This window comes from Macrobrachium rosenbergii, chromosome 48 (assembly GCF_040412425.1).
Source record: "Macrobrachium rosenbergii isolate ZJJX-2024 chromosome 48, ASM4041242v1, whole genome shotgun sequence".
Taxonomy (NCBI): Eukaryota; Metazoa; Arthropoda; class Malacostraca; order Decapoda; family Palaemonidae; genus Macrobrachium; species Macrobrachium rosenbergii.
In genome coordinates this window covers 74,087,196-74,106,214 of record NC_089788.1, presented here as the reverse complement: position 1 = coordinate 74,106,214, position 19,019 = coordinate 74,087,196, and the positions used below count along the sequence as shown (strand labels likewise).

General features: G+C 34.7%; 6 protein-coding genes across 8 annotated transcripts in view; all 6 read left to right on the top strand.

The window, feature by feature from the left end:
* The window catches only part of LOC136831560 (pro-resilin-like), a 367,651-nt gene that overhangs the window by 254,123 nt on the left and 94,509 nt on the right, over window positions 1-19,019 (top strand). The gene's annotated exons all lie outside the window — the stretch shown is intronic.
* LOC136831753 (pro-resilin-like) lies at window positions 1,860-2,685 on the top strand. The gene is made up of 3 exons (XM_067092373.1): window positions 1,860-1,891; window positions 2,026-2,106; window positions 2,229-2,685. The coding sequence occupies exons 1-3, from the start codon at window positions 1,880-1,882 to the stop codon at window positions 2,547-2,549; spliced, it is 414 nt and encodes a 137-aa protein (XP_066948474.1). The 5' UTR covers window positions 1,860-1,879; the 3' UTR covers window positions 2,550-2,685.
* LOC136831752 (pro-resilin-like) lies at window positions 5,293-6,124 on the top strand. The gene is made up of 3 exons (XM_067092372.1): window positions 5,293-5,322; window positions 5,457-5,537; window positions 5,661-6,124. The coding sequence occupies exons 1-3, from the start codon at window positions 5,311-5,313 to the stop codon at window positions 5,979-5,981; spliced, it is 414 nt and encodes a 137-aa protein (XP_066948473.1). The 5' UTR covers window positions 5,293-5,310; the 3' UTR covers window positions 5,982-6,124.
* On the top strand, window positions 8,817-9,647 carry LOC136831751 (pro-resilin-like). The gene is made up of 3 exons (XM_067092371.1): window positions 8,817-8,846; window positions 8,981-9,061; window positions 9,184-9,647. Exons 1-3 carry the CDS (start codon window positions 8,835-8,837, stop codon window positions 9,502-9,504), a joined length of 414 nt encoding a protein of 137 aa, XP_066948472.1. The 5' UTR covers window positions 8,817-8,834; the 3' UTR covers window positions 9,505-9,647.
* On the top strand, window positions 12,323-16,320 carry LOC136831649 (uncharacterized). Its single transcript, XM_067092277.1, has 4 exons — window positions 12,323-12,385; window positions 12,522-12,602; window positions 12,726-13,155; window positions 16,304-16,320. The coding sequence occupies exons 1-4, from the start codon at window positions 12,323-12,325 to the stop codon at window positions 16,318-16,320; spliced, it is 591 nt and encodes a 196-aa protein (XP_066948378.1).
* On the top strand, window positions 16,309-17,195 carry LOC136831750 (pro-resilin-like). Its single transcript, XM_067092370.1, has 3 exons — window positions 16,309-16,386; window positions 16,529-16,609; window positions 16,732-17,195. The coding sequence occupies exons 1-3, from the start codon at window positions 16,324-16,326 to the stop codon at window positions 17,050-17,052; spliced, it is 465 nt and encodes a 154-aa protein (XP_066948471.1). The 5' UTR covers window positions 16,309-16,323; the 3' UTR covers window positions 17,053-17,195.

Genomic DNA, 19,019 nt, shown 5'->3' with positions numbered 1-19,019 from the left:
AAACAGCGTTGCGAAAATATTCGACAATGCAATGTCACGGTCTGACCCGGTACTGATGTACTCTTACCTCATGGAATAATAAAAATAATAGTCATTCTTCTTTTAATCGAGTAGAGAGAAATCCAAAGAAACGTGTATGAAGTGACGTGAAGTTGACTATGGATCAAGCTAAGAAGAAGAAGAAGAAGAAGAAGAAGAAGAAGAAGAAGAAGAAGAAGAAGAAGAAGAAGAAGAAAGAAGAAAAGTATTCTTAAAACCTTTCATTGCATATGAGGTTCGAAGGAGTCATTAAAAAGTAGTTCACAGCCGAAAAATTGATCAGGAATTCAAGGCATAATTCTACAGCATTTCTCTTGGATTCTTAGATCATGACATGTAAGTGGCAAATAATGTTGACTTCATGCTTCTAATAATTATAAGATGGATTCCAAGATAAAAATATTTGGGTTTTCATTTATATCAGACCCAATGCACTATTCAAAACGATTCCCACCATTTATTTTTCTATAATAAATATATTTTCCCATGTACTATTCACGTATGGGTCCCGTTCCAGTATTTGACCGAAATGTGGGAAATACAGTATTAGCCATTGCTACTCAGAGTAATCTTAATGAATTTGCTTATGCGTTTATTTCTAACAGTATGATGTTATTCAATTCACATGTTCTTATCAAACTGTTAAGTAAGAAAATCATGCGTTTTTGTCCCTAAAATTTAAAAAAAAACTTAAAAATAGGTTTTTAGGATTTGCATTGAAAAAAAAGGAAATGATAAAGACACAGAATAATGAGAATGGAAAATATTTGAAATGGTGCAACGCCATTTCATTGGCAACTCCTAAACATACTGAAATTTAAACCAAATAAAAAAAAAAAACAATCTTCTTTTCGATCCGAAGCTAAAAGTCATTTAGGACATTCATAATTTTCTTTGACGACCAAAACAACTTTTGACGTATGCTTAAAAAGTACTTTATGGAAACCTCAGTAAACACAAAAATTACAACTTTATTCACAATTTTCTCATTCCAGTGTAATTTGCAGTCATGAACAGCGAACAAGATTCTCTCTAATTAAGCCTTTTCATGGACAAAGAAATCATCAGGAATTGAAAACAGAAGTGACTTCCTCTATGCTACATATACCAGTTAAGAAATGATGAAAGGCTATAAAAAATGTCATGTTTTTAATAATCTGTGTCTTGGTTTATAATAATCCGTATATCCCTAATTATTTCTTACAACAGTATCTAAGGAAAAAATGTATTATATTTTCCAGTGGGGTAGGTAGAGATTAGAAATGGTGAATGTAAATGCTTATACTTAAGATGGCAATACAGATTATACCTATAAGATTTGTTAAACAATACCTTTCAGAGTTCATTTTAAGTATTTTTAGAGTATATCAATCCAGTTCCATATAAAGCATAACAACCTGAGACACACAAAAAGAATTTGTATTCATGCTTTGACAAAACCCATAGAAATCTTTAGACAATCAAATTCTATGACCTGACATGTTGGTAACCTAAGAGGAGAAATGTTAACACAATGAATGCTTACAAAAGACTTGAAAACTAAAAAGTCACAGGAACATTTTTTACGTAAATTTGTTTTTAAATATTCAATAAAGCAAGAAAGGTGCGCAGATTTACAATAACTGGAATTTAAGATATGTCTGGAAAACTTACCATAATTTATTAAGGATGGACCACAACTGGAGCTTACTAAAGTGACAAAAACTCTTTGGAAATCTAACTGGAAAAACTAGTTTTAGAATCGCTCACTGACTCCACCCTTCTTGCAGTTTGTGTATATAAACGATTCATGAGGCAGGACAAAGCATCAGTTCCTTCTCGAGACTCCAACAAGATCAACATGGTATCTAAGGTAAGGAATGAGGGGTTCCCAATAAGATATATTTAATTAAAGTATGTATATATACTTAGGTTTGTAAATGACAAAACTGTCTATACGCTATGATTTATACCAACAGCAATAATATCTTACAATTGTAATTTCAGGTCGTTTTCGCTCTTCTGGGCTTAGTCGCCCTCGTGGCAGCCGACAGCTTCGAAAGCTTCGAAAGATATTCCGCCCCAAGGGTGAGTATATTAGTATTTTTCGAATTATGATGAAATTTAATATAAAATAAATGGCGTCGAAGTATCGAAGCCTCAAAGCTCTGAAGACTCAGACTAAAGATTCTAATTCCTTTGCCCTGCAGTTCTCCTCAGGATCCGCCGAGTCCTTCGAGTCCGGCGAGGCTCGTTACAACTTCAACTGGGCCGTCAACCACCCACCCTCCCGCAACGACTTCGGACACCAGGAGGAAGGAGATGGCGAGAACACACAGGGATCCTACTACGTCCACCTCCCCGACGGTCGCCTGCAGAAGGTCGCCTTCCGCGCATCTGACGACGACGGTTACACCGCCGATGTGACCTACTCCGGTGAGGCTCAGTTCCCCGACTCCGTCGAATCCTACGAGTCCCGTGAGGCTCCCAGGAGGTTCTACTATGGCTCCGGCTCCAACGAGTCCAAGTAAATCCTCAGACCGAGCTCCTCACAAGGACACGAGCGAAACATCCTTCTCAGATAAACCCACAATTCCCAAAGACCTTTTTGCTGCTGGCACCCACCAGGTCTTCTGATGTTATGTATTTATTATTTATCAAATTATTAAAAAGCAAAATATGATTCTTTTCTATTATTTTACCTCCTATCTGAACAAAGTCTCTGCGTAGCTGAATTTCATTAACGCTCTCTCTCTCTCTCTCTCTCTCTCTCTCTCTCTCTCTCTCTCTCTCTCTAGCTATCCATATATACATACTGTGTATATATGTATGTATAAGCCACAAAACCAAAATTGAACCTTCAAAACAAAATATTAATCATGAATCAGTGACCGTGAGGGGTCAGAGTGGGTGTTAAATTCTGACCTTTGCGGCCAAATAAGGTAAGGAAGGGTATTTGAGCTCTCTTACTAGCACACGAGGCAAAGGCTCATATTATCTCTCTCTCTCTCTCTCTCTCTCTCTCTCTCTCTCTCTCTCTCTCTCTCTCTCTCTCTCTCTCTCGTTCAGTATTTGCATGTGTAGTTTATATTTGCGATTTTTAGGTGAGAATGCATCCAAGAATCATTTTTAGAGCTGTATAGCCTTTATAATTACATGTATGTATATGCATATGTATATATATGTAAATATATATACATATGTATATACATACACAGGTAGCTTTTCGTTTTTTCAAGAAAATGAATCAAGGTTATCGTCTCAGGTCATATGTGGCAAGTACCAAGAAACACTTCTTTGGAAAAATAACTATGACATATTTTTGACAGGTTCAGAAAAACTTAATTCATCCATATCCTTTATATACATGTCTTTATTGAGACAGAAGAATATCTCTTAGCGATTGCGCATAATCAGAAAACCTCATACGAAAACACATTTTCAGTCAGAAACAAGAAATCGACCATGCAATGTCACGGTCTGACCCGATACTGAAGTACTATTACCTCAGGGAATAATAACAAAAGTCCTTCTGCTTTTAATCGAGTAGAGAGAAATCCCAAGAAACGTGTATGAAGTGATGTGAGTTTGACTATGGAAGAAGAAGAAGTATTCTTAAAACCTTTCATTGCATATGAGGTTCGAAGGAGTCATAAGAAAGTAGTTCACAGCAGAAAAATTGATCAGGAATTCAAGGCACAATTCTACAGCATTTCTCTTGGATTCTTAGATCATGATATGTAAGTGGCAAATAATATTTACTTCATGCTTCTAATAATTATAAGACGGATTTCAAGATGAAAAAATGTTTGGGTTTTCATTTAAATCAGATCCTACGCACTATTCAAAACGATTCAAACTGTTTACTTTTTTTTAATAAATATATTTGCCCATGTACTATTCAGGTATGGGTCCCATTCCAGTATTTGATCGAAATATGGGAAATACAATATTAGCCACTGCGACACAGAGTAATCTTAATGAATTTGCTTATGCGTTTATCTTTAAAAGTATAATGTTATTCAATTCACATGTTCTTATCAAACTGGTAAGTAAGAAAATCATGCATTTATCCCCCTAAAATAAAAAAAAAAAAAGAATAGGTTTTTAGGATTTGCACTGAAAAAAAGGAAATGATAAAGACAAAGAATAATGAGAATGGAAAATATTTGAAATGGTGCAACGCCATTTCACTGGCAACTCCTAAACACACTAAAATTCAAACTAAATTAAAAAAAAAAATACCAATCTTCTTTTCGATCCGAAGCTAAAAGTCATTAAGAACATTCATAATTTTCTTTGGCGACCAAAACGACTTTAGACGTATGCTTAAAAAATACTTCAATGAAACCTCAGTAAGCACCAAAATTATAACTTTATTCACAATTTTCTCATTCCAGTGTATTTTACAGTCATGAACAGCGAACAAGATTCTCTCTAATTAAACCTTTTTCATGGACAACGAAATCATCAGGAATTGAAAACAGAAGTGATCTCCTTTATTCTGCTTATACTAATTAAGAAATGATGAAAGGCTATAAAAAATGTCATGTTTTTAATAACCTGTGTCTTGGTTTATAATAATCCGTATATCCCTAATTATTTCTTACAACAGTATCTAAGGAAAAAAAGTATTATATTTTCCTGTGAGGTAGAGATTAGAAATGGTGAATGTAAATACCTATATTTAAGATGTCAATACAGATTATACCTATAAGATTTGTTAAACATTACCTTTCAGAGTTCATTTTAAGTATTCTTCAAGTCCAGCGACTAACTAAAGATAAAAAAATGAATAATTTTAATTTTTAGAGTATATTAATCCAGTTCCTTATAAAGCATAACAACCTGAGACACACAAAAAGAATTTGTTTTCATGCTTTGATAAAACCCATAAAAATCTTTAGACAAACAAATTCTATGACCTGGTATGTTGGTAACCTAAGAGGAGAAATGTTAACACAATGAATGCTTACATAGACTTGAAAAAATAAAAAGTCACAGGAACATTTTTTTACGTAAATTTGTTTTTAAATATTCAATAAAGCAAGAAAGGTGCGCAGATTTACAATAACTGGAATTTAACATATGTCTGGAAAACTTACCATAATTTATTAAGGATGGACCACAACTGGAGCTTACTAAAGTGACAAAAACTCTTTGGAAATCTAACTGGAAAAACTAGTTTTAGAATCGCTCACTGACTCCACCCTTCTTGCAGTTTGTGTATATAAACGATTCATGAGGCAGGACAAAGCATCAGTTTCTTCTCGAGACTCCAACAAGATCAACATGGTCGCCAAGGTAAGGAATGAGATGTTCCCAATAAGATATATTTAATTAAAGTACGTATATATACTTAGGTTTGTAAATGACAAAACTGTCTATTCCCTATGATTTATACCAACAGCAATAATATCTTACAATTGCAATTTCAGGTCGTTTTCGCTCTTCTGGGCTTAGTCGCCCTCGTGGTAGCCGACAGCTTCGAAAGCTTCGAAAGATATTCCGCCCCAAGGGTGAGTATTATTAGTATTTTTCGAATTATGATGAAATTTAATATAAAATAAATGGCGTCGAAGTATCGAAGCCTCAAAGCTCTGAAGACTAAGACTGAAGATTGTGATTCCTTTGCCCTGCAGTTCTCCTCAGGATCCGCCGAGTCCTTCGAGTCCGGCGAGGCTCGTTACAACTTCAACTGGGCCGTCAACCACCCACCCTCCCGCAACGACTTCGGACACCAGGAGGAAGGAGATGGCGAGAACACACAGGGATCCTACTACGTCCACCTCCCCGACGGTCGCCTGCAGAAGGTCGCCTTCCGCGCATCTGACGACGACGGATACACCGCCGATGTGACCTACTCCGGTGAGGCTCAGTTCCCCGACTCCGTCGAATCCTACGAGTCCCGTGAGGCTCCCAGGAGGTTCTACTATGGCTCCGGCTCCAACGAGTCCAAGTAAATCCTCAGACCGAGATCCTCACAAGGACATGAGCGAAACATCCTTCTCAGATAAACCCACAATTCCCAAAGACCTTTTTGCTGCTGGCAACCACCAGGTCTTCTGATGTTATGTATTTATTATTTATTAAAAAGCAAATATGATTCTTTTCTGTTATTTTACCTTTTACTTGAACAAAGTCTCTGCGTAGCTGTATTTCATTGACGCTCTCTCTCTCTCTCTCTCTCTCTCTCTCTCTCTCTCTCTCTCTCTCTCTCTATATATATATATATATATATATATATATATATATATATATATATATATATATATATATATATATATATGTATGTATGTATGTATAATTTCCCAAAAATCGCTTGTTTCAGAGGGGCCACAAACCCAAAAAAAAACCTTTAAAACAAAATTTTTATCATGAATCAGTGACCGTGAGGAGGTCAGAGTGGGCATTAAATTCTGACCTTTGCGGCCAAATAAGGTCGGGGGGGTCACGGTACTTGAGCTCTCTTAATAACACACGAGGCAAAGGCTCTATTATCTCTCTTTCTCTCTCTCTCTCTCTCTCTCTCTCTCTCTCTCTCTCTCTCTCTCTCTCTCTCTCTCTCATTCAGTGTTCGCATGTGTAGTTTACATTTGGGATTTTTAGGTGAGAATGCATCCAAGAATCATTTTTAGAACTGTATAGTCTTTATATTTACATGTATGTATATGCATATGTATATATATGTAAGTATATATACATATGTATATACCTACACCGGTAGCTTTTCGTTATTTCAAGAAAAGGAATCAAGGTTATCGTCTTAGGCCATATGTGGCAAATACTAAAACACACTCTTTGGAAAAAAAATGACATATTTTTGACAGGTTCAGAAAAATCTAATTAACATTCATCCATATCCTTTATATGCATGTCTTTATGGAGGCAGCAGAATATTTCTTAGCGGTTGCGCATAGTCAGAAAACCTGATACGAAAACACGTTTTCAGTCGGAAGCAAGAGAAAACAGCGTTGCGAAAATATTCGACAATGCAATGTCACGGTCTGACCCGGTACTGATGTACTCTTACCTCATGGAATAATAAAAATAATAGTCATTCTTCTTTTAATCGAGTAGAGAGAAATCCAAAGAAACGTGTATGAAGTGACGTGAAGTTGACTATGGATCAAGCTAAGAAGAAGAAGAAGAAGAAGAAGAAGAAGAAGAAGAAGAAGAAGAAGAAGAAGAAGAAGAACAAGCATTCTTAAAGCCTTTCATTGTAGCTGATGTTCGAAGGAGTCATAAGAAAGTAGTTCACAGCCGAAAACTTGATCAGGAATTCAAGGCACAATTCTACAGCATTTCTCTTGGATTCTTAGATCATGAAATGTAAGTGGCAAATAATATTTACTTCATGCTTCTAATAATTATAAGACGGATTCCAAGATGAAAAATATTTGGGCACTATTCAAAACGATTCAAACTGTTTACTCTTTTTTAATAGATATATTTTCCCATGTAATATTCACGTATGGGTCCCGTTCCAGTATTTGACCGATATATGGGAAATGCAGTATTAGCCACTGCGACACAGAGTAATCTTAATGAATTTGCTTATGCGTTTATTTCTAACAGTATAATGTTATTCAATTCACATGTTCTTATCAAACTAGTAAGCAAGAAAATCATGCTTTTATGCCTCTAAAATAAAAAAAAAAAGCATAAGTATAGGTTTTTAGGATTTGCATTAAAAAAAAAAATAGACACAGAATAATGAGAATGGAAAATATTTGAAATGGTGCAACGCCATTTCATTGGCAACCCCTAAACACACTAAAACTCAAACTAAATAAAAAAAAAAAAAAACAATCTTCTTTTCGATCAGAAGCTAAAAGTCATTTAGAGCATTCATAATTTTCTTTGACGACCAAAACAACTTTTGACGTATGCTTAAAAAGTACTTTATGGAAACCTCAGTAAGCACCAAAATTACAACTTATTCACAATTTTCTCATTCCATTATATTTTACAGTCATGGACAGCGAAGAAGATTCTCTCTAATTAAGCCTTTTCATGGACAACGAAATCATCAGGAATTGAAAACAGAAGTGATCTCCTTTATTCTGCATATACTAATTAAGAAATGAAGAAAGGCTATAAAAAATGTCATGTTTTTAATAACCTGTGTCTTGGTTTATAATAATCCGTATATCCCTAATTATTTCTTACAACAGTATCTAAGGAAAAAATGTACTATATTTTCCTGTGAGGTACAGATTAGAAATGGTGAATGTAAATACTTATTCTTAAGATGACAATACAGATTATACCTATAAGATTTGTTAAACAATACCTTTCAGAGTTCATTTTAATTCGCTCAAGTCCAGTATTTTTTAGAGTATATCAATCCAGTTCCTTATAAAGCATAACAACCTGAGACACACAAAAAGAATTTGTATTCATGCTTTGACAAAACCCATAGAAACCTTTAGACAAATTCTATGACCTTGTATGTTGGTAACCTAAGAGGAGAAATGTTAACACAATGAATGCTTACAAAGACTTGAAAAAATAAAAAATCACAGGAACATTTTTTTACGTAAATTTGTTTTTAAATATTCAATAAAGCAAGAAAGGTGCGCAGATTTACAGTAACTGGAATTCAATATATGTCTGGAAAACTTACCATAATTTATTAAGGATGGACCACAATTGGAGCTTACTAAAGTGACAAAAACTCTTTGGAAATCTAACAGGAAAAACTAGTTTCAGAATCGATCACTGACTCCACCCTTCTTGCAGTTTGTGTATATAAACGATTCATGAGGCAGGACAAAGCATCAGTTTCTTCTCGAGACTCCAACAAGATCAACATGGTCGCTAAGGTAAGGAATGAGATGTTCCCAATAAGATATATTTAATTAAAGTATGTATATATACTTAGGTTTGTAAATGACAAAACTGTCTATTCCCTATTATTTATACCAACAGCAATAATATTTTACAATTGCAATTTCAGGTCGTTTTCGCTCTTCTGGGCTTAGTCGCCCTCGTGGTAGCCGACAGCTTCGAAAGCTTCGAAAGATATTCCGCCCCAAGGGTGAGTATTATTAGTATTTTTCGAATTATGATGAAATTTAATATAAAATAAATGGCGTCGAAGTATCGAAGCCTCAAAGCTCTGAAGACTAAGACTGAAGATTGTGATTCCTTTCCCTGCAGTTCTCCTCAGGATCCGCCGAGTCCTTCGAGTCCGGCGAGGCTCGTTACAACTTCAACTGGGCCGTCAACCACCCACCCTCCCGCAACGACTTCGGACACCAGGAGGAAGGAGATGGCGAGAACACACAGGGATCCTACTACGTCCACCTCCCCGACGGTCGTCTGCAGAAGGTGGCCTTCCGCGCCTCTGACGACGACGGATACACCGCCGATGTGACCTACTCCGGTGAGGCTCAGTTCCCCGACTCCGTCGAATCCTACGAGTCCCGTGAGGCTCCCAGAAGGTTCTACTATGGCTCCGGCTCCAACGAGTCCAAGTAAATCCTCAGACCGAGCTCCTCACAAGGACACGAGCGAAACATCCTTCTCAGATAAACCCACAATTCCCAAAGACCTTTTTGCTGCTGGCATCCACCAGGTCTTCTGATGTTATGTATTTATTATTTATTAAAAAGCAAATATGATTCTTTTCTGTTATTTTACCTTTTACTTGAACAAAGTCTCTGCGTAGCTGTATTTCATTGACGCTCTCTCTCTCTCTCTCTCTCTCTCTCTCTCTCTCTCTCTCTCTATATATATATATATATATATATATATATATATATATATATATATATATATATATATATATATGTATGTATGTATGTATATAATTTCCCAAAAATCGCTTGTTTCAGAGGGACCACAAAACCAAAAAATAAACCTTTAAAATAAAATTTTTATCATGAATCAGTGACCGTGAGGAGGTTAGAGTGGGCATTAAATTCTGACCTTTGCGGCCAAATAAGGTCGGGGGTCATGGTATTTGAGCTCTCTTAATAACACACGAGGCAAAGGCTCATATTATCTCTTCTTTCTCTCTCTCTCTCTCTCTCTCTCTCTCTCTCTCTCTTCTCTCTCTCATTCAGTGTTCAGTATTTGCATGTGTAGTTTACATTTGGGATTTTTAGGTGAGAATGCATCCAAGAATCATTTTTAGAACTGTATAGTCTTTATATTTACATGTATGTATATACATATGTATATATATGTAAATATATATACATATATATATACATACACCGGTAGCTTTTTCGTTATTTCAAGAAAAGGAATCAAGGTTATCGTCTTAGGCCATATGTGGCAAATACTAAAACACACTTCTTTGGAAAAAATGACATATTTTTGACAGGTTCAGAAAAATCTAATCAACATTCATCCATATCCTTTATATACATGTCTTTATGGAATCAGCAGAATATTTCTTAGTGATTGCGCATAGTCAGAAAACCTGATACGAAAACACGTTTTCTGTCGGAAGCAAGAGAAAACAGCGTTGCGAAAAATATTCGACAATGCAATGTCACGGTCTGACCCGGTACTGATGTACTCTTACCTCATGGAATAATAAAAATAATAGTCATTCTTCTTTTAATCGAGTAGAGAAAATCCAAAGAAACGTGTATGAAGTGACGTGAAGTTGACTATGGATCAAGCTAAGAAGAAAGAAGAAGAAGAAGAAGAACAAGCATTCTTAAAACCTTTCATTGTAGCTGATGTTCGAAGGAGTCATAAGAAAGTAGTTCACAGCCGAAAACTTGATCAGGAATTCAAGGCATAATTCTACAGCATTTCTCTTGGATTCTTAGATTATGACATGTAAGTGGCAAATAATATTTACTTCATGCTTCTAATAATTATAAGATGGATTCCAAGATGAAAAATATTTGGGTTTTTGTTTATTCAAAAATGATTCAAACTGTTTACCATTTATTTTTCATAATAGATATATTTTCCCATGTACTATTCACGTATGGGTCCCGTTCCAGTATTTGACCGATATATGGGAAATGCAGTATTAGCCACTGCGACACAGAGTAATCTTAATGAATTTGCTTATGCGTTTATTTCTAACAGTATAATGTTATTCAATTCACATGTTCTTATCAAACTAGTAAGTAAGAAAAACCATGCTTTTATGCCTCTAAAATAAAAAAAAAAACATAAGTATAGGTTTTAGGATTTGCATTAAAAAAAAATAGACACAGAATAATGAGAATGGAAAATATTTGAAATGGTGCAACGCCATTTCATTGGCAACCCCTAAACACACTAAAACTCAAACTAAATAAAAAAATAAAAAAATACCAATCTTCTTTTCGATCAGAAGCTAAAAGTCATTTAGAGCATTCATAATTTTCTTTGACGACCAAAACAACTTTTTGACGTATGCTTAAAAAGTACTTTTATGGAAACCTCAGTAAGCACCAAAATTACAACTTATTCACAATTTTCTCATTCCATTATATTTTACAGTCATGGAACAGCGAAGAAGATTCTCTCTAATTAAGCCTTTTGTGGATGGACAACGAAATCATCAGGAATTGAAAACAGAAGTGACTTGGTTTTAATAGTCCTTTATTCTGCATATACTAATTAAGAAATGATGAAAGGCTATAAAAATGTCATGTTTTTAATAACCTGTGTCTTGGTTTATAATAATCCGTATATCCCTAATTATTTCTTACAACAGTATCTAAGGAAAAAATGTACTATATTTTCCTGTGAGGTACAGATTAGAAATGGTGAATGTAAATACTTATACTTAAGATGACAATACAGATTATACCTATAAGATTTGTTAAACATTACCTTTCAGAGTTCATTTTAAGTATTCAGTAAGAAGTCCAGCACTAAAACAAACATAAAAAAGGAATAATTTTAATTTTTAGAGTATATTAATCCAGTTCCTTATAAAGCATAACAACCTGAGACATACAAAAGAATTTGTATTCAAGCTTTGACAAAACCCATAAAAATCTTTAGACAAACAAATTCTATGACCTTGTATGTTGGTAACCTAAGAGGAGAAATGTTAACACAATGAATGCTTACAAAGACTTGAAAAACTAAAAAGTCACAGGAACATTTTTTTACGTAACTTTGTTTTTAAATATTCAATAAAGCAAGAAAGGTGCGCAGATTTACTATAACTGGAATTTAACATATGTCTGGAAAACTTACCATAATTTATTAAGGATGGACCACAACTGGAGCTTACTAAAGTGACAAAAACTCTTTGGAAATCTAACTGGAAAAACTAGTTTTAGAATCGATCACTGACTCCACCCTTCTTGCAGTTTGTGTATATAAACGATTCATGAGGCAGGACAAAGCATCAGTTTCTTCTCGAGACTCCAACAAGATCAACATGGTATCTAAGGTAAGGAATGAGGGGTCCCAATAAGATATATTTAATTAGAGTATGTATATACATTTAGGTATTTGTAAATTATTAAAGCTGTATATTTCCTATGATTTATACCAACAGCAATAATATCTTACAACTGTAATTTCAGGTCGCTTTCGCTCTTCTGGGCTTAGTCGCCCTCGTGGTAGCCGACAGCTTCGAAAGCTTCGAAAGATATTCCGCCCCAAGGGTGAGTATTATTAGTATTTTTTAAAATCTGGTGAAATTTAATATAAAATAAATGGCGTCGAAGTATCGAAGCCTCAAAGCTCTGAAGACTCAGACTAAAGATTCTAATTCCTTTGCCCTGCAGTTCTCCTCAGGATCCGCAGAGTCCTTCGAGTCCGGCGAGGCTCGTTACAACTTCAACTGGGCCGTCAACCACCCACCCTCCCGCAACGACTTCGGACACCAGGAGGAAGGAGATGGCGAGAACACACAGGGATCCTACTACGTCCACCTCCCCGACGGTCGCCTGCAGAAGGTCGCCTTCCGCGCCTCTGACGACGACGGATACACCGCCGATGTGACCTACTCCGGTGAGGCTCAGTTCCCGACTCCGTCGAATCCTACGAGTCCCGTGAGGCTCCCAGGAGGTTCTACTATGGCTCCGGCTCCAACGAGTCCAAGTAAATCCTCAGACCGAGCTCCTCACAAGGACACGAGCGAAACATCCTTCTCAGATAAACCCACACCCCAAAGACCTTTTTGCTGCTGGCAACCACCAGGTCTTCTGATGTTATGTATTTATTATTTATTAAAAAGCAAATATGATTCTTTTGTGTTATTTTACCTTTTACTTGAACAAAGTCTCTGCGTAGCTGTATTTCATTGACTCTCTCTCTCTCTCTCTCTCTCTCTCTATATATATATATATATATATATATATATATATATATATATATATATATATATATATATATATATATATATATATATATGTATAATTTCCAAAAAATATTATATATATATAGATATACTTTGTTTCAGAGAGACCACAAACCCAAAAACCAAACCTTTAAAACAAAATTTTTATCATGAATCAGTGACCGTGAGGAGGTCAGAGTGGGCATTAAATTCTGACCTTTGCTGCCAAATAAGGTCGGGGGGGTCGCGGCATTTGAGCTCTCTTAATAACACACGATGCAAAGGCTCATATTATCTCTTCTTATCTCTCTCTCTCTCTCTCTCTCTCTCTCTCTCTCTCTCTCTCTCTCTCTCTCTCTCTCTCTCTCTCTCTCGTTCAGTATTTGCATGTGTAGTTTACATTTGGGATTTTTAGGTGAGAATGCATCCAAGAATCATTTTTAGAACTGTATAGTCTTTATATTCATATTTATGTATATACATATGTATACATATGTAAATATATATACATATTTATATACATACACCGGTACTTTTTCGTTTTTTCAAGAAAACGAATCAAGGTTATCGTCTCAGGCCATATGTGGCAAGTACCATGACAAACTTCTTTGGAAAAATAACTATGACATATTTTTAACAGGTTCAGAAAAACTTAATTAAACATTCATCCATATCCTTTATATACCTGTCTTCATGGAGACAGCAGAATATCTCTTAGTGATTGCGTATAATCAGAAAACCTCATACGAAAACACATTTTTAGTCAGAAACAAGAAAAAACAGTGTTGCGAAAATATTCGACAATGCAATGTCACGGTCTGACCCGATACTGAAGTACTATTACCTCAAGGAATAATAACAAAAGTCCTTCTGCTTTTAATCGAGTAGAGAGAAACCCCAAGAAACGTGTATGAAGTGACGTGAAATTGACTATGGATCAAGCTAAGAAGAAAAATAAGAAGAAGTATTCGTAAAACCTTGTATCTGATGTTCGAAGGAGTCATAAGAAAGTAGTTCACAGTCGAACAATTGATCAGGAATTCAAGGCATAATTCTACAGCATCTCTCTTGGATTCTTAGATCATGACATGTAAGTGGCAAATAATGTTTACTTCATGGTCTAATAATTATAAGATGGATTCCAAGATGAAAAATATTTGGGTTTTTCATTTATATCGGACCCAATGCACTAATCAAAACGATTCCCACCATTTATTTTTGTATAATAAATATATTTTCCCATGTACTATTCACGTATGGGTCCCGTTCCAGTATTTGACCGAAATATGGGAAATACAATATTAGCCACTGCGACACAGAGTAATCTTAATGAATTTGCTTATGCTTTTATTTTTAACAGTATAATGTTATTCAATTCACATTTTCTTATCAAACTGGTAAGTAAGAAAACCATGCTTTTTTGCCTCTAAAATAAAAATAAAAAAACATAAGAATAGGTTTTTAGGATTTGCATAAAAAAAGAAAAAATAAAGACAAAGAATAATGAGAATGGAAAATCTTTGAAATGGTGCAACGCCATTTCATTGGCAACCCCTAAACATACTAAAATTCAAACCAAATAAAAAAAAAAAGACACCAATCTTGTCTTCGGCACGTAGCTAAAAGTCCTTTAGAACATTCATAATTCTCTTTGACGACCAAAACAGCTTTTGACGTATGCTTAAAAAGTACTTCATTGAAACCTCAGAAGCACCAAAATTACAACTTTATACAAACTTTTCTCATTCCAGTGTATTTTACAGTCATGAACAGCGAACAAGATTCTCTCTAATTAAGCCTTTTCATGGACTGTGGAATCATCAGGAATTGAATACAGAAATGATCTCCTCTATTCTGCATATACTAATTAAGAAATGATGAAAGGTTATAAAAAATATCATGTTTTTAATAATCTGTGTCTTGGTTTTTAATAGTCCGTATATCCCTAATTATTTCTTGCGATAGTATCTAAGGAAAAACTATTATATTTTCCTGTGAGGTAGAGGTTGGAAATGGTGAATGTAAATGGCAATACAGATTATACCTATAAAATTTGTTGAACAATATCTTTCAGAGTTCATTTTAAATATTCATCACGTCCAGTGACAAAGTAACAAAAAAAAAAACAAGTAAAAACTGCGCGGGAGTTTCTTTTGCTCAATCGAGTTTTCTGTACAGCCGCTACAGCGTATAATCAAGGCCACCGAAAACAGATCTATCTTTCGGTGGTCTCGGTATAATTCTGTATGAGCCGCGGCCCATGAAACTCTAGCCACGGCCCGGTAGTGGCCTATCCTATGTCGTTGCCAGAAGCACGATTATGGCTAACTTTAACCTTAAACAACATAAAACTACTAAGGAGGCTAGAGGGCTGCAATTTGGTATATTTGATGACTGGAGGGTGGATGATCAACATACCAATTTGCAGCCCCGTAGCCTCAGTGGTTTTTAAGATCTGAAGGCGGACAGAAGAAGTGCGGACAGGAAAAAGTGCTAACAGAAAAAGTGCGGACAGAAAAAGTGCGGAAAGAAAAAAGTGCGGACGGACAGACAAAACCGGCACAATAGTTTTCTTTTACAGAAAACTAAAATGGAATATTTTGAATTTTTAGAGTAAATCAATCCAGTTTCTTATAAAGCATAACAACCTGAGACATACAAAAATGAATTTGTATTCATGCTTTGACAAAACCCATAAAAATCTTTAGACAATCAAATTCTATGACCTGACATGTTGGTAACCTAAGAGGAGAAATGTTAACACAATGACTGTTTAAAAAGCATGAAAAAAATAAAAAGTCACACGAATACTTTTTTACGTAAATTTGTTTTTAAATATTCAATAAAAGCAAGAAAGGATCACAGATTTCCAATAACTAGAATTTAACATATCTCTTAAAACCTTGCCACAATTTATTAAGGATGAACCATAATTGGAGTTTACTGAAGTGACAGAAACTCTTTGGAAATCTAACTGGAAAAACTTGTTTTATAATCGATTACCTGACTCCACCCTTCTTGCAGTTTGTGTATATAAATGATCCATGAGGCAGGACAAGGCATCAGTTTCTTTTCGAGACTCCAACAATATCAACATGGTCGCTAAGGTAAGGAATAAGATGTATCTAATAAGATATATTTAATTAAAGTATGTACAGTATATATACTTAGGTATTTGTAAATGATTAAAGCTGTATATTTCCTATGATTTATACCAACAGCAATAATATCTTACAATTGTAATTTCAGGTCGCTTTCGTTCTTCTGGGCTTAGTCGCCCTTGTGGCAGCCGACAGCTTCGAAAGCTTCGAAAGATATTCCGCCCCAAGGGTGAGTATTATTAGTATTTTTCGAATTATGATGAATTTGATAAAAAATAAATGGCGTCGAAGTATCGAAGCCTCAGAGCACTGAAGACTCAGACTGAAGATTCTGATTCCTTTCCCCTGCAGTTCTCCTCAGGATCCGCAGAGTCCTTCGAGTCCGGCGAGGCTCGTTACAACTTCAACTGGGCCGTCAACCACCCACCCTCCCGCAACGACTTCGGACACCAGGAGGAAGGAGACGGCGAGAACACACAGGGATCCTACTACGTCCACCTCCCCGACGGTCGCCTGCAGAAGGTGGCCTTCCGCGCCTCTGACGACGACGGATACACCGCCGATGTGACCTACTCCGGTGAGGCTCAGTTCCCCGATTCCGTCGAATCGTACGAGTCCCGTGAGGCTTCCAGGAGGTTCTACTATGGCTCCGGCTCCAACGAGTCCAAGTAAATCCTCAGACCGAGATCCTCACAAGGACACGAGCGATACATCCTTCTCAGATAAACCCATAATTCCCAAAGACCTTTCTGCTGCTGGCAACCACCAGGTCTTCTGATGTTATGTATTTATTATTTATTAAACAGCAAATATGATTCCTTTATATTATTTTTCCCGGTACCCTAGCAAAATCTGCGCATACCTGCATTTCATTTAGTGTGCTGGAGTAATCACTATAATGACCCATGAAGGGCTATTGGAACTCGAGTTGTTACCCTGATTTTTCATGCTTGTGTTGAGTCACTAGATCCTATTCAGTAGTGATCTTGGTATGCAAAAGTAATTTTTTTTTTTTTTTTAGTTTTGTTTCTGTTCGTTCAACTTTCTCATTCACTGGGGAATTATTTGCATGAATTCGCTGCCTCATCGAGTATAGTTTTATTGCTTTTCTTCTTATTCTCCTATTTCTTTTTATTATTATTATTATTATTATTATTATTATTATTATTATTATTATTATTATTATTATTATTATTATTAGGGCATGAAACCTAATAGGATAATACCCAACTATTCCCTTATTGCTTTACACCCCAAAAATTGGCCAATGACCAATTTTCAAGGTCATGAGGTTACAAAACCGGCAAAGTTTTGCATTTTATTACTTCATTTAATAATGTAACAATCGTTAAATTCTCTGGCGTATTAAAGTTTATTCATTACCTTGGGCAATTACGTGGATTAATTTAGTTGATAATACTATAGTATGATCATACATTAAGTTCTTTACAGTATTTCTGGAATAAACATTGCCCTGGGTTCTAATTAAAAACGATTAATATTGATGGTGAATCTGCATAAATATAGACGTGAACATTACATATATGTGTGTGTGTATGTTATATATATATATATATATATATATATATATATATATATATATATATATATATATATATATATATATATATATATAAATATATATATATATATATATATAATTATATATATGTATAAAGAGATATATATATATATATATATATATATATATATATATATATATATATATATATATATAGAGAGAGAGAGAGAGATAAATATAAATATATATATATATATATATAAATTTATATATATAAATATTTATATTTATATATTTACACAACAAACATCTATATACACACACACACACATATATATATATATATATAATTTATATATATAAACATTTTATATTTATATATATACACACACATTTTATATAAACATATATATAGAGAGAGAGAGATAGAGAGAGAGAGAGAGAATAGAGAAAGAAACATTGAGAGAGAAGCTGTAAGATTTCACTGCATCATTGCAAGGGGGTGTAACTTCAGAAGAAACTGCAGTGATAGTTTTTGTGCAACTTCGCCTAACAAGCAAGTGTGGTTTTTACATTATCCAAAACATCCGATAGATTCAAAGTACTTACGTCCTTTGGAATTTCAGTTCACTATTGCAAAAATAAAGTTGTTGAACATTTTAAGCCTTTATTTTAGGACTGTTGCGCTGACTTATTTACTGAGTGCTGAATGCATACTTTCATGATGAATTTTAGTGGCTGGTAAGAAAATTTTATTATATTTGATTTTGCAACATTTTAGTTAATAAATCTTAATTATGGTTGTTCACTGAATATTATTAGTAATGAATCATTATTATTATTATTATTATTATTATTATTCAAATTATTATTATTATTATTATTATTTCATTATTAATAAAGTAAAAATTATTACGTTATTCAAAGAATAGCCTTAGTTTTTCATAGGATTTTATGGATTTAATTTTTTTTTTTAATACTATTGTAGCAGGTTACTGATTCCCCTTAGGAGGGTAGTTCATTCTCTAAAGGGTGTTTGCATCGTCCCTTTTTATACTCAATTTTTTTTATTTTTACTTTACCTCCATCCCCTCTTTATTCATCTTGCTGTCCAACC